The sequence below is a fragment of the Lontra canadensis genome, unplaced genomic scaffold (genome assembly GCF_010015895.1).
Source record: "Lontra canadensis isolate GAN:19392208 unplaced genomic scaffold, GSC_riverotter_1.0 scaffold42, whole genome shotgun sequence".
Classification (NCBI taxonomy): domain Eukaryota; kingdom Metazoa; phylum Chordata; class Mammalia; order Carnivora; family Mustelidae; genus Lontra; species Lontra canadensis.
Window position 1 is genome coordinate 679,619 of NW_022631036.1, and position 15,678 is coordinate 695,296.

A 15,678-nucleotide genomic window follows, 5' to 3' on the forward strand; every position below is an offset into this window, starting at 1 on the left:
TCATCTCTGATAATATTTCTGTGAATGAATGTCTTTTAGTTGGTTTTCTTTCACAACAGAACCACTGTCAGCCTTAGACCCAAGGTGCATCTGCAGGAGTCTACGAAGCAACACATGTGGGCCAAAGTCTCATCATGCCATTGGTAGTGAGCATATGAAAGGGTCAGTGATGGCTGCCTATATGGAAATACTGTAACTACCTTAAGAACATTCCAAGTAAAAAATGCTATTGGGAGTCAGGTGTGAGTGATTAGCTGCAGCTGAAAAGATCTGAGAATCAGGTCAGAGAAACATTAGGAACGGAGTCTATTGCAGATTTTTGTTGTTGTTCTCTCCTTTTTGCATGGAGCAGAGGTTCTCAAACTTGATCACGAAAAGGGCGTGTGAAGACACCATTTGCTGGGCCCACCCTAAGAGACTCTGATTCAGTAAGTCTGAGGTGGGGCTGGACACATTCCAGGAGGTGCTGACGCTAAGCAGCACTGGTCTGGAACACAGAGATCTTCAGTCAAAGGTGCAAGCAGGCTGTGTGGCTAGTGAGTGTCTGGGGTGCTCCAAGTGCTTACTGTTTGTGGGATTCCTTCTCTCCCCTAAATTTTCAAGAATACCTGGCCCAGTCAGCCTTTGACAGATTACTGGAACTAAATTAACCATCCTAATAGGCGGCCATGTGTTATCTTGGCTGGGTAGTATGTAATTAAAAGCCACAGGTAATCCAGCAACTTCACTGGAATCAGTGGCTGCCACCCTCTGTTCCAGAGAACTGGCAATGTAATAAAAAAAAGTAGGGGGAAGGAGGACTTTTCTCAGAATTTCCCCCTTTCCTACCTGTTCTTGAGAATACTGAAACAAAGACGCAGAAAATGGCCAAATATATGCAACTGAAAGAGAAACAAAAGGCCTGACTGAATCATAAATTGGAATCCTTCCCGTCAGCTCTACCTACTAAAACGCTGTATGAATCACATCTCCCTTCCTATTGCCTGAGTTCAGCTCCTCCTCACCTGCTTCCCTCCCTTGCAGCTGGGCACTCCCGGGCCTGTGTATGTGGGTCTCTGTGCCCCTCCAAGTAGAAAGATCATAAAAAGGGGCCCATTCCTCTGAACTGAAGGCTGGGCTGTATTTCAGTCCCGCTCACCTAGCTAGCGCCCTGGTCTAGTGCACGGACTGCACAACCGCATGGGGCTCCAGCACACCTTCTCCCTTCCACCTGGTGCTCCTCCTGTCCCACCCACAGTTCATGCCACCAGCACAATCTTCCTCAAATTCCAATCTGTTTGCACACTGGCTTCCAAGTCTCCAACCTTCCACCACTCACCCAACATTCTATATGCTATGAGAAACCTGTCTCTCTTTTCAGCTTTTTTGCCACCTTTGCTCACCATTCCCAAGCTTCTGCCAAATGGAGCTACTAACTAAGCCTGGACATGTCCTAATGGCTTTGTACATACAATTCCTTTAAACTAGAAAGCCTTTCCTTCCTTCATGCCTTTCCCCTATGGTTGCTTGGTCAATTTCTAGTCATTCTTTTAAAAAATAATTTTATGTAAAAGAAACGTGGACTTAATTTAAAACTTGGAAAATGCAAAGAATTATGGGGAAAGTCTGTATTAGAAGGTTAACAGTGCTTCACACTTCTGATGTTTTGATTGATTTTTTCCAGGTATTTTCTATGCATATATATTTATGGATCATACCTTAAAAGTTTGTATTGTGCTTTTTTCATCTAATATTACATTGTAAGATTCTTTCTCAACTTTTATAAATTATTTGAAAACATCTTTTTTTTAATGGCTACATAATTCTCGTGTTTGTGTGTGTGTTTACAATTGATCCTTGAACATAGTGAGTTAGGGACGCAAACTCTGTCCTTATAGTCAAAAACTCATGTGTAACTTTTGACTCCCCCAAAACTTAGCTATGAATACCCTACTGCTGACTGGAAGCCTTACAGATAACCTGAAGACTCAATTAACACTTATATTGTATGTTATATGTTATATACTGTATTCTTATAATAACTTTTTCTTAAATTTTTTGTATGTCTAGTCTACACAGTTCGTTAGTGACTTTTTCCAAATTGTTGCAAATATCCAAACATTTTTCCAATATATTTGTTGAAAATAAATCGACAAATCAGTGGACTTGCACAGTTTAAATTTGTTTAAAGACCAACTGTATAGTATTTCTGGTTTGTTTTAATCCTTGTTCGTCTTTAGATGGTTTCCTTTTCGTATTTTTCCTATAATACATAATGCTACAAAGAAGAGTTTAGCACATAACTAAGACAGCTCCTCTGATTATTCTAGAGAATTCTAGAGTGGGATTACTGGAATGGTAGAAAAGAGCCCTTAGATTCTTGTTACATGCCATTGGGTTGCTATCCAGAAAAGGTGGTCAAATTTATAAACTCACCAGTCATGTTCCTCTTACTTACAAACAGCCTCTCTCTTATTGAGGCTCATAAACTCAGGGGGGGTTGTCCTTGATAATTTGATTTTAGTTGTGCATTTCTTTGATTAGACTGGAAATTTTTCTACATTATTAAACATATGTAGTTCTCCTTTTATAAACTCTTTCCTGGGGTCTTTCAGCTAGAGTCAAACTTGCTAGTTGTTTTCAATAGTTGACTTAAGCATCCTGTCACTGTAAAGTTCTCTTGACATCCTCCACACAACCATTAGTTCACACCTCCTCTTCTGTGGACTGTGTGTGCACATCTACTCCTGGACTCCTGGACTCTGCTATAACTGCTTATGCTGTGTGTCCCCCCCTACTCGACAACGAGAAACTCCCAGGCCAGGGCTGTGTCTTATGTATTCTTTTCCTTGGCCCCTAACCAATTGCCTGGCACAAGGTATGAGTCAATGAAGACATATTTAATGATCTAATGAATAAATGAAAAGACTTAAAAGACTATTGAAGAGCTGACTTCTAACTTCACATGGATTTCATCAGGATGGTATAATCTACATTTTGTATTTATCAGAAAGGATCACCAAGGGATGCCTGGGTGGCTCGTCCCTTGAGCGTCCGTCTTTGGCTCAGGTCATGATCCCAAGGTCCTGGGATTAAGTCCCACATCGGGCTCACTGATCAGTGGGGAGCCTCCTTCTCCTTCTGCCTGCTGCTCCCCTGTCTGTGCTCTCTCTCTCTGACAAATAAAATGAATAAAATCTTAAAAAAAAAAAGGATCACTAAGTTCCCTGGATAAAGCTACTCTTTAAAGTAGCTTTGTTTAGAGTAATAGAAATGTGAATTGAAGAGCATATAAAAGTTCACACATTAAAAATTCACACTGTTAAACTGCTAGAGAATGAAATATTACTGGCAACTGTTTATTCAGAAAAGAAAGCTAAACACGTTTCTTTCATTTAAAGAAACTTCCTCTGCAAGATACTATAAAATTGTTTTTATTGATTCATCTGATGGCTTGATAGCTACCATAGTTAACCTTCCAAAAGGAAAACACACAAAAAAAGAGGTACTTCCTCTGACAATACAACACATATTATATTTACACATTAAATATACAAGTGAAAGTTAAACTTGAAAACAAATGCACTTTTTGTCATGTGATACTGTAAATTACAGCTTGTATATTCCTGATTTGGCCATTTCACAGTTTTGTTATACCACACACAAACACACACACACATATATCCAAGTTAATATATTTCTGAGACAAACCAGAGGTTTGCTCTCTGGGGTTCTCAGTGGGGTTGCTTCTAAGCTGGAAATAAGGCAAATATTCTTATCTTTGGAAGGGATGGCTGAGTGGGGGTCCTGGGACTATTCAAATGTACCAGCTCTCCAGCTCAGAGTCTGAGTGTGATGGAGTACAAAGGGACCCCAGAGTGGCTGAAAATTAATATTCCCCATATGTTCTTTTACCAAAGGTGGAAGTTCTTACCTACAAAATGGGCTTAGAGTTTCTTGTTTGGTTTATTAGCCGCAGCTGTATTTTCCCCTCTTCTTCCTTTTGGCTGTAGTGTTGTAAACCTTTGTAAACATGTAAATGTACGATTAAAGTGCTTGGTTGTGCTCCATTTGAGCCACATCCTGCTCTAGGTTTGAAAGCACAGCTCTCAGGAACCTCAACATGATCTCACGGTTTCCACAAAGAGCAGAATAATGGCTGTTAATAGGTAGACGTTAAGGTTGTTGTTACCACCTACCCTCGAATGAGGTTGACTGAGTCCTGGGTGGGCTTTACTCTGTGTTGAATACCCTGTTGCCTCATGCAGCCAAACGCAGTAAACATGATTCTCTGGTAAGTCATACATCCCTGTTTTTCAAAGAAGCATAGATCCCTCCTGCAAATAATCTGTCAATATGATAAACTTATAAAATGAAGTTTCCAGAAATTGGAACATTTTGTAACCCACTCCCAAATTTTGATACCGTAAGACCCAAGAACCTAGACTCCAAAAGAGGAAAAACTAATTTTTCTTCTCTGGGCTGTAGTCACACCCTGCCTTGTGTCTACTTGTTTATGGATCTCCTCCCTACATGAGCCTCCAGAGGGTGGCTGGGAAAGTCTCTCCAAACCCTGACACAAAACAATACAGCCTGACCTGGCTGTATTCCCCACCTCACTTCTCTGTGGAGCATCTGTAATTCAGGCTATTGTCATACAGAATAAACAAATCAGGTTTCACTAGAAATGAAGAGGGTAAGAAATTTTAAGAACACATATCACATAATTATAAACAGTGGTGTTTCTTTTGGATTTAAATAAAGACCCTGAGGTCTCTAGACCTCTCTAAAAAATTAGGGACTCCAAGCACAAACATTGGAACAATTAATGTCATCACTTTAAGACTTTTAACAGGTTACAATATGTGAAATTGTAGTTGCTGTTAAGAATTCAAAAACATCTACTGGACTGGCTCATGAACAGAAAGTGAATACACATTGTTAAAGATGTTATCATATAGTTTTGAAAATACTTTTCAATGTTTTGTTATAGGACATAACTTAAATTTTAAGTTTTTTTCTTTAAACATGGTTCTTTGACAGAAAATGTAACATATTCCTCAGCTTACCAGAGACTGGGTAGTAAAACAGTGTCACAGACTGGACTCCACATTAGTTCGGCAGGAATTTCTGTACATAAGAGGCCTTATGAAAATCTTGTGAAAAAACATCCGAAATACTGGTGTTCTGAAAATTATGAAAATCCAAGGGTCCACAATGGAGATTACAGAGAGAAAACGCAAGGCTCGGAGGTCTTCCATTTCTTCAGAGTTTCCATCTTTCTCATGGACGGTTTTAAATGCTCCATAGTAAGCACGATACTGTTTTAAAGAAAAACATTCCATTATGATATTGAAAGGTTGATGGAAGAAATAAATGCACTTAACCTTACTTTAAAAACATTAATTTTGTATGAACATGGCAACTTGGTTTGGAAGATTCATCTTGGAGAGATGTATTAGCCGCAAAATCTACTGCGGTGATGGGGGTGAGTGAGGCAGCCAGCAGATGCAGGGCTGAGCTGAAGGGGAGTAGAAGGGAGGTACTCCTGGGAGCCCTTGTCTCAGGCCCTGGAGGCTGCTCCGCCTGCTGTGATGCTGCAGGCCTGGAGTGTCCAGGTCCCCGCCACGCAGAGGAAGAGCTGAGGTGGGGCATATCCAGTCAACTGAATTTTTTTTTTAAGATTTTATTTATTTATGTATTTGTCAGAGAGAGAGAGAGAGCGCGCGCGTTCACACACAAGCAGGGAGAGCAGCAGGCAGAGGGAGAAGCAGGCCTCCCGCTGAGCAAGGACCACCCCCCACCCCGCCCCCGAAGTCGAAGTCGGCTCCATCCCAGGATCTCCGGGCCATGACCTGAGCCAAAGGCAGAGGCTTTACTGACTCAGGTGCCCCAGTCTACCAAACCTTTTACAAACAGGGTCAGCACACTCCCCAAAACACAGAGGTTCTCTTTTCTTCCGTTCTCCTTTCTTTCTTCTGTGTGCTTCCTGTCTTCTTATTAGCCCAGAAATAAGCCTTACTTGTGAACGTCACGTGTTACGGAGACAACAATGATACTTTTATTCAACATAAAGAGACAGGAAATAGTCCAGTAAGATTGGAGGAGCCTAATAAAAGGACCTGTTTGACTCCTGTGAATTACTTATTCTTAGAATAATGGTTACCTTTCTGTGGTTGACACTCTCTTTTCAGACTAGAACACACACACACACATACACACACACACACACACACACACACACACACACACACACAGAAATATAAGCCCACTTATTTGTGCCTGACTGCCCCTATTGTCTTGATCCTGCCTAAGGTGTCTGGCTTCCTTGGAGCCATGCAAACTGCCCTCTCCCATGGCTTTACCTGCCATTGAGCCAAAAATGGCAAACACTTCAATTCATACTACAGTTGCCTCCCACTCTGCTGGAGGCCAACTATTCCGTTCCCCATGCTTACTGAGATTCTAAATCCATAATGGGACAAAATGGGCTCTAATGGGACAGAAAATATGTAAACTCAACATCTGTGGAAGGGGATATGAATAACTGCCCAGACCAGACCCATTTGGGGCAGTTAAGGAATATGGGATGTGTTTTCCCATAATTGTTCCTTACCTTGTGCTCTCATTTTTATAGAGCATTTCAGTAGGCTCAGATATTCCCATCTCATTTCCATTAAGAAGATATAATTCCCATTAAGAAGATATACTTATGGGGTACCTGGGTGGCCCAGTCGGTTAAGCCTCTGACTTGGGTGCAGGTCATGATCTCAGGGTCCTAGGATCGAGCCCTGTGTTGTGTTCCCCATCAGCAGGGAGTATGTTTGTCTCTTTCCCTTTCCCTTTGCACCTCCCCCCATTTGTGTTCACACACTCTCTCTCAAATAAATAAAATCTTAAAAAAAAAAAGATGCATTCATATCTGAATGCCTTCTCCCATAATCATTGATTATATTACTAATAATAATGGCTAGTGCCCATGTACAGCTTACTATATCCAGGCACTGTTCTGAGCATTTTATTTTAAAAACTTCTTTTCACCCTCATAAAAATCCTCTGAAGTGAGGAGGATTGTTATCTCCATCTCACAGATGTAGAAACTGAACATTTTACTTTAAAATCTTTTGGATTTTACATGCCCAAATCCTAGCTCCTTTCAAGGTCTGTCTCAAATACTATGCCCTTCAAAGCCTCTTTGAGGTAGTGGCTAAGCCCATTAGCTTTAGAGTCTGACTATGGGGTTGGATGAAATCCTCTCACACGCTGTGTGAAATTGGGCAAGTTATTCCATTTCCTCATCTACACAACAGGAAAAACTGTACCTATCTTACTTTTGTAACTGTTAGAAGTCTGAATAAGATGGTATGAGTAAGACCTTGACAACAGGTCCTAGCACATAATAAGAACTCAAAATTTGCTATTTTATCAATTAGTAGTGACTCCTTTTCTCCTCTAAACTCTCTTATGGCCCCAATCACTCCATCCCTCATCCAGTATTCAGTTTTGGTGGGCAGATGTGGTATTTTATTTATTTTACAACCCCACAATGAACTATAGTGTCTTGAACACTGTAGGTACCAGCTACATGCTGAATTTGATTAATTGAGAATAGGCTCTACACTAAAGCTGATTTAAAAAGCAAATACTTCAGGGTGCCTGGATGGCTCGGTGGGTTAAGCCTCTGCTTTTGGCTTGGGTCATGATCTCAGGGTCCTGGGATTGAGTCCCGCATCGGGCTCTCTGCTCAGCGGAGAGCCTGCTTCCCCCTCTCTCTCTGCCTTCCTCTCTGCCTACTTGTGATTTCTCTGTGTGTGTGTGTTAAATAAATAAATAAAATCTTAAAAAAAAAAAAGCAAATACTTCATATAAGTTTGTTTTTGCATTTGCTCCTTCCTCTTGAAAGTGGAGGGCAGCCTAAAACAATTCCAACTATTTCAGAATACTTGATTAGTTGGGATCTGAGTAATGAAATGACATCTACATAACTAGAATCATTTCATTTCTATGCGCTATATATCCATGTCAATTCTATTGCATATAATTAGGTTATCTGTATTTTCAAGTCACCTGATTTATATTAGAAATGTATTGTTCTACACCTGGCTTTTTAATTTAATTTTTATTTTTAGAGTTTACTAAAAATGTGACAATAATTAATTTATTTATGACAGTGATCTAAGTACATATTCTATTAATTCTGAAAAAGGCATCAATGTGAACATAATTTAGACTTTCAAAAAACCTCTGTTGCTCAATCTATCCTCTAGAACACACTTTATAAACTGCTCCTATAAAAGATGGCTAGATTAGTGAATAACCTCAGAATATACACCCCACATGTTTAAAGTAGTTCAATTTACACAGGGAATTGGTGTGAGAAGAGCTCCCTCTATTGGATCTGAGAGTCCATGAAAAAATGTTGCTGCTGTCAATTTGCTTGAGACTCATGCAGCTGGACATCCCTGCGGAGGAGAGCTCTCTGGATTCTAATGCCCCTTCCACCCAGTTTATCCATCACAACACCCTAGACCTCATCTTCTGCTCTAGCTGCTCTGGTTGAAATCCAGTTTCAACCCTTTTCCCTGGGCCCATGGCTTGCCCACCATCCCTTACATACCTCTTATCAGTTTCCTTTGAAAGGAGCATCCCACCCATTCTTTTTGCCCACCTGAATGAAATACATACATGAGTCATCTCAACACATGCAGGATGTCCTCCATCACGTCCCTGACTCCATGGATTTGGATATATGCAATTACACAAGCTCATACTTATCTTCTCCTGGCTTGTCAACCTCTCAAGCTATTATGTCCAATTTATCATTAGATCCCTCTCTCATCTGTCCCCGCTCCCCCACCAACCTCCAATATGTCGTAGATCTCTAAGGTAAAATTAATTTTGATGAAAATACGTTTTATGCATTAGAGAATGTACTGCAAACAACTTCTAAAGCTGATCCCATATTCTCTGTATTTTCTTCCTGAGAAAGTTTTCAAGGTGGAAATTTGAAAATTCAATTTGGGGAAGTATCTTGCTCTAATGCAGCATTATAGTAAAATTAATTTAAAAATCAAACCCCAGCACACTTTTCATTAGCTTAATGAAATACAATATTCATGCTATGAGCAAGGTTTCTTTTTAAGGTTCTTTTCTCCCTTCATATGTAGCCTCAGCGAGGAGCCTGCTTCTCCCTCTCCCCCTCCCCCTGCTTGTGTTCCCTCTCTCGCTGTCTCACTCTCTGTCAAATAAATAAATCTTTAAAAAAAAAATAAAACTGAGGTTAGAAAAGATAAATAAGTCACTGTCACAGTTAATAAGGGAGAAAGACTAATTCAAACCCATGTATTATGTTAAAGCCATTATCCTTTCTAGAAAATTATAGTTCCTGTGAGGAATGCTATCTACATTGCATATCTTTGGAATGTTATAGTTCTTTATAAAATCATTTTCAAATCCATTATTTCCTTCCATCTTCACAATTCCCTATAAGTCAGTTATTCAAGTCCCCTGAGAGACATGTCCAAATGCAATGTTCTTGTATTAGGCTCTATTATGTTCTTTTCTGCATTATTATTACTAAGACATTCAAACTGAGGACATAATATCCATGCATTTGGCTACTGTCTGCTTTTTCACAGCATAGGTAAGTAAGGCTATGAGTTTAGAGCACAGGTCTGCAAACATTCTCTGTAAAGAGCCCAAGAGTAAATATTTTAAGTTTTATAGATCAAGGGGCAAATGGTGAATATTTGGTAGGTACTTTTATAACAAGAGCGAAAACACATTTCCACAACTTTCATTGATGAAATTTAAAATGTAATAATAATTAAGCACTTTGGGGATGCCTGGGTGGCTCAGTTGGTTAAGCAGCTGCTTTTGGCTTGGGTCATGATCCCAGCGTCCTGGGATCGAGTCCCACATCTCACATCTCCCTCAGCCTCTGCCTGCCATTCTGCTGCCTGTGCTCGCACGCTCGCTCTCTCTGATAAATAAATATATAAAATCTTTAAAAAATTAATTAAGTACTTTTTGGGGGTAATTCATATCTACTCTGGAGAAAAACAAAATCTTTTTTTTTTCTTGACATAGTATTTGAGTTAATTGGGGCTTAGAGTTCCTGTTCCTGTACACTATCATCAAATTGATTGCAAAATCGATTCATTTGCCAAAACTATTCTTAATTTCATTCACTATACAAAAACAGCAGTAGGATGAATTTGGACTGTGGGCCGTGGTTTGCCAAGATTAGATCCCTGGACCAGCAGCTTTTTACCTCACCTGGGAACTTGTTAAAAATAAGAATCCTGGGGCGCCTGAGTGGCTCAGTGGGTTAAACCTCCGCTTTGGGGTCAGGTCAGGGTCTCAGGATCCTGGGATCAAGCCCCGCATTCGCATCCAGGACTCTCTGCTCAGCAGGGAGCCTGCTTCCCCCTCTCTCTCTCTGCCTGCTGCTCTGCCTACCTGTGATCCCTCTCTGTGTGTCAAATAAATAAACAAAATCATTAAAAAAAATATAAGAATCCTTCAAAAATACCTAAATCAGAAACTCTGGAGGGTGGGGCCCAACCAGCCCGAGTGGTGATTCCCAGCAGGCTAAAGTTCAAGAACTACTGCTAAACATCTACGTCAGTATCTTTTCTATACATAGAAATATAGATTTGTACATTTTTGGTAATTCTGATCTTAACCCTGCATGATGATGCTACAAACAACTCTTCTCCCACATATCAAGGCCTTCGTCTAAGGAAAATCATGTATTTCACCTTTATCCAACCTTGAAAGTGACATCCAAGATTGCTACATTGCCATAAGAAACTTAACATTTCTATTCACAGAAGTCTCAGCGTTCAAAGGCGCTGAACAGGCAATGAATTTATTTAAACGTTGTTCATGTTGAACAAGTACACTGGGGCTGGGGGAGAGGAGCAACCCTCAAAAAGACTTCTCAGCATCAGCGGCTGCCAGAAGTCTTTGCCCGGACGCCAGCGGGAGATGCCTTCAAAACACCTCGGTAATTCAATCTCCACCACCAACCCCGTCTGTAAACTGAAACCCGAGATAATGACTTTCATGTCACCTCGCTAGACGAGACAGGCACAAGACCTGTCAAGGCAGGTTATCAAAACGAAACCCCTGGCTGAACCGTATCTACACACCTGCTTGTCCAAACAGCCTCTCCGCCCGTACCGCCACCATCCTCCGCGGCGGCAGCACCAGGAACAGCAGCCGCCACTCCTCAAAGTTTCCGTAAGAGTGTTTAAATCTATCTTTAGTCCGTCACCTGTGCGAATCGCCCTGGCATGATCACACCTTCCCTTACTCTCTTTCCGCGTCGACACCTGGGGGAAAACTACCAGGTACCTTAGCCCATATCTGATGCCTTTGAAATCATGGGCGGGTCTAAGAAATAAAACATTACCTAGCCGCCGGGAAAGGACTCTTCCTGCCAAGGAGGAACCACGTTCTGAAGCGCAAGAAAGACCCCGAGATCTTCCCAGAGGGAGGAAGAGAGAAGGGCGTGCTGCTAACCGGAGAAGTTTTGCGGGGCTAGGAAGACACCATCAGACTCGGTCTTCCCCTTCCCTGTTCGGGCTCAACAAATTCTGTTCTGCGTCGTCGGGGCTGTGGAGGGAACCGGATCTGGGGAGCGCCACCACAAACCGTCGCGGCCGAGGGCGCAGCTCCTGCGCGGCGTCCGACACGCTCCACCCTTCCCTCCCGCCCGGCCGCGCTCCAGGGCCCCCAAAGCGTCGGCGCGAAGGGACTCACTATTAAAGGCAGGGAGCACATAGTGAAAAGCACGGTCATGAGGGCCAGCAGCAGCAGGTGGTCCAGCTCCTCCAGGGGCTGCGCGGCCGCCTCCCTGTCGTAGGGCCCCGGCTCGACGCGGTTCGGAGTGCCGCAGCGCGGGCGCCGCCGCAGCCGCCGGTGCATCGCGTAGAGGTTGCGCATGGCGCTCAAGTTGCACAGCACGATGGCGAGGACCAGCAGCGCCATGAGGCTGGCGTAGAGCACCGAGTAGCCCAGCACCGACAACGAACGCTCCTCGTGCACCATCTGGATGAAACACCAGGTGCCGGGACAGTACTGCACGAACTTCCCGAAGCCCACGAAGGGCAGCGCGCAGAAAGCCAGACAGAAGGCGCCAACGACCGGCGCCACGAGCGCGCCGCGGTGCAGGGTGATGTGCCGTCGGTAGAAAAAGGGGTGCCCCAAGGACAGCCAGCACTCCAGGGCCATGGCCAGGAGCTGCAGCGTCGAGGCAAGCCCAAAGAAGGACATGAAGAAGGCGTAGGCTTGGCACAGGGAGCTGCCCGACGCGGGCGCCAGTCCCCACAGGCTCCGGTTCTGCGCGTAGGCGGCCAGCACGAAGGGGCTCACGAGGGATTTGCCCAGCAAGTCTGTGATCGTCAGGCCGCACACCAGCACGTAGAAGACCGAGGGCGGCGGGCGCGGCCGGCACGAACCCAGCCCCGAGCGCGCCAGCAGCCCGAGGGCCAGCAGGTTGCCCAGGAGGCCCGCGCTGAAGAGCACCCCGCCCACTGCCGCCGAGTTGCCCTTCTCCACCGAGGTGGTGTTGTGACAGCGGTAGAGCGGCGGCCGCATGGCGGGCAGCGCGGCCGGCAGGAGCGAGGCTGCGGAAGGGCCAGGGCCCGGGCGTCTGCGTGTGGGAAACCCTGGCGGCTCCGCGCGCGGCTCGGGACGGGAGGCTGCGCTGCAGAGGCAGCTCCACGGAAGCGGGGGTGTTCCTCACCATCGGCGCCTCCTATCTAAACCCTCTGGTCACAACCCGCCTCTCGGGGCGGGCCGCGCGCCAGCGTGCGCACCGCGCACTGACATCGCGGATTCCGCGGCAGCCGAGCAAAGATCTCCACGCTGACGCGCCGGCCCCCAGGAGACGCAGCCCTTGGTGCCCAGAGTCGGAAGGAAAGAAACATCGCCAGAGTTTGAGCAGCCAAGGTGGGTCCTCCCTACTAGGCAAGAGAACTGCTGGAGTGGAGGGGAGAGAGGCGTGAGGAGGAGGTGGCGGCGGAACTCGTGAGAGGCGCGCGGAGGGGAGGCTGAGAAAAACCACGAGCTTTTGAATTCGTGGAGTAAGGAGGGATAAAGGTAACCCACAATTGCATAATACTTAAGCCTGAGCGCCCATCGTCCTCCATGTCCGCGAGCTGAACAATGATCTTTACTTATTAAGTGAGGAAAGTGAGACACGGGTGGTTAAGTTCTCTTTGCCCAAGATAACAGAGCCAGTAAGGGCTGAAGTGGACCTGGAACCCGGATCTTGTGTTTGTAGAGTCCATCGGTCCTGCTTCCATGCCTTCTCCTCTGGAGAGGTTGGCTAGATTTCAGGGAAGTGGCTCCAGGAAAAACCAAGAAGAGATGCCAGCCTTGGATACCATGAATCGCAGTGGTTGTGTGTAGACGGTAGGAGGAGTATAGTTAAGAGCACTAATGCTGTTTATCATGTAGACCTGGGTTCGAGTCCTGCTTCTGCCTGTCGCTTACTGCTTTTGTGTCCCTGAGGGACTTGCTTAACTTCTCAAGAAGTAACCTCTAGCCAGCCTGCTTGGCTTTTCTGAGCCGTAGGGATAACATTGTAAAGTGCGGACACCTAGGAGTGCTCGTTACAATACAGTTGTCAGGATTCTCACCTGTTTTAGGAAGTCTGTTTTAGTAGCAGAAATTAAACTGCAGTTTTTAGCATGGATTTTGAAGCCAGAAAACAGTAGACTTGATTTAGAGCTTTCTCACCCTGTTTTGTGACTACTGGAAAGCATTTGTTCCCTTGCATCATGGAGGCAAGGGAGTTCATGCTGATAAGTGTGATTTCTTTCTTTAACCCTTGATAAGGTGGGAGAGCAACTGGCTTTGAGTGTGGAATTTGAGTGGGATTACTGGGACCATATTACACAAACAAGTAGATTATGCTTGGTTTCAAGAACCTTATTCTTATGACCAGTGCCTGTTTTGATGGATAGATTGAGGGGGAGGGAGCAGGACTCTTGACCTTCGATGTGAAAGCCAGAGAAGCTGCCTCCAGGCTGAAAGCTTGGCTGGAAATGCAGGCCATGGGGTAGAGATAACAGTCCAAGCTTTGGAATTGGATAGTTCTGGAATTGGATATCTGTGGCCCTGGGTTAGTTTACTCAATCTCTCTAAGTAAATCTCCTGGCAAATAGGATATGGGATTTATGCTGACCTCCTAGAGTTGTTGTGAAGTTGTAAAAACACAATGTGTTTGGCAGAGAGTAATAATAACAATAATAATAACATCCATGAACATTAATAGGCCCTTATACATGCTAGGCACTTTCAAATCTTTTCACATCTGTTGATTCAATTAATAGAAAGCCTTCTGTGGGATAAGCTCCCTGGTCTTCTACCTTCTTCTACTCATCCCCACCTCCAGCTCTTAATGAAGATGATGGGTTTAGAAGACCACCACTTGAGTTGATGAAGTGGAAGAAGGAGCAGACTTTAAAACCAAAAGACACAAAATCTGATGACATCTGAGGTCTCCTTTCCAGACAGGCACACACACATACACATAAGCACACACACACATTTCACACTAATTATAGTGTGTTCCTAGTTTCCTGAAGTCCCACTGTGGTTCCCAAAGGAGGGCCAATGGACTCTAGCTTAGGAAATTTCCTCTAAGGATGTTGTCCAGTGGTGTTCTCTGAAGCATATCTACTCCACTTCTTTGCAGCCTTGTTGTTCTGTTACAGCTGTCTTCACCTCTGTACAAGATTAGTGCACAGGGAGAGGGGAGCCCACAAATGTAAGCAACTTTTTAGAAACAACTCCAAAGAGTGACTGAAGGGAGAGCTATGATCCTGGATAGTGTTTATATATGTCATGCTTCAAAGGTTGATGGCCTTGCATGGGTATAATTCAGGAAACCACATGTTTCCTCCTGGCCAGCATAGCTGGCCTTTACCATGGTTTCCGGCTGCTTTCCTGCCCACTTCACTGTTATTAACCCTGCTCAGTTCTCAGGCTTAACTTCAGGGTCTCCTAAGAATTCTGATTTTACAGATTTACTGTTCAGGCAAGAAAAGTGTAATTTGTTCACGCATCATGCATTTTTTGTGCTCACTCTTTGGTGCCAGGCATCGCAGTGAGGGATGTGGGCACTGAGCAGGGCACAGCAAATCAAAGAAGGCCGATGTCATGTCCTATGACTTTTACATGGTTACAGATTTTTATATCAGTTTTCAGAGTAATATACTAAACTTTTTTTTCCAGTAAGAAAACCTTTTTTTTAAGATTTTATTTATTTATTTGACAGACAGAGATCACAAGTAGGCAAAGAGACAGGCAGAGAGAGAGGAAGGGAGGCAGGCTCCCTGCTGAGCAGAGAGCCCGATGTGGGGCTCCATCCCAGGACCCTGGGATCATGACCTGGGCCGAAGGCAGAGGCTATAACCCACTGAGCCACCCAGGTGCCCCCAAGAATAAAACTTTTAAAGAAAATATCTTGGGCCCAGTTATACAGTAAATTATCTTCATTATTTGCAGAGCTGTACTAGGCAGCTTAATTGGCTTATAAAACAATCTGGAAAAATATGCATGGCATAATGTGAGTGGACAAATCTGAATATATAATTATGACTTTGTAATTGTAGAAGACATAGAAGTTGACATAGGCAAAGGAAACATTGACTTAAACTTGAGCAGGGAAGATAGAAAATT

General features: G+C 44.0%; 1 protein-coding gene and 1 long non-coding RNA gene across 4 annotated transcripts in view; one reads left to right on the plus strand and one right to left on the minus strand.

Moving 5' to 3' along the window:
- Positions 1-3,437: 3,437 nt before the first annotated feature.
- On the minus strand, positions 3,438-12,699 carry PTGDR (prostaglandin D2 receptor). 2 transcript variants are annotated; one of them, XM_032871105.1, is made up of 3 exons: positions 11,749-12,699; positions 5,049-5,300; positions 3,438-4,316 (listed from the first exon to the last, which is right to left on the minus strand). In XM_032871105.1, exons 1-2 carry the CDS (start codon positions 12,583-12,585, stop codon positions 5,073-5,075), a joined length of 1,065 nt encoding a protein of 354 aa, XP_032726996.1. In that variant the 5' UTR covers positions 12,586-12,699; the 3' UTR covers positions 3,438-4,316; positions 5,049-5,072. The 2 variants fall into 2 exon arrangements, with proteins under 2 accessions (XP_032726996.1, XP_032726995.1); XM_032871104.1 differs by lacking the exon at positions 3,438-4,316 and having other exon boundaries at positions 4,826-5,300.
- A 191-nt stretch (positions 12,700-12,890) lies between these two features.
- LOC116875550 overlaps positions 12,891-15,678 on the plus strand; it is a 184,535-nt gene continuing 181,747 nt past the window's right edge. For both annotated transcript variants that reach the window (XR_004384220.1, XR_004384221.1), the window contains exon 1: positions 12,891-13,089. This is a non-coding gene — a long non-coding RNA (uncharacterized LOC116875550). The remainder of the gene's footprint in view (positions 13,090-15,678) is intronic.

What these genes read in the sequence shown, in the direction of transcription:
- PTGDR (XM_032871105.1), bottom strand. Translation starts at nt 12,585, where the DNA reads ATGCGGCCGCCGCTCTACCGCTGTCACAACACCACCTCGGTGGAGAAG. An exon ending in TGTGCTCCCTGCCTTTAATA is followed by an intron (nt 5,301 to 11,748) that starts GTGAGTCCCTTC and finishes TCTTTAAAACAG; the next exon opens with TATCGTGCTTACTATGGAGC.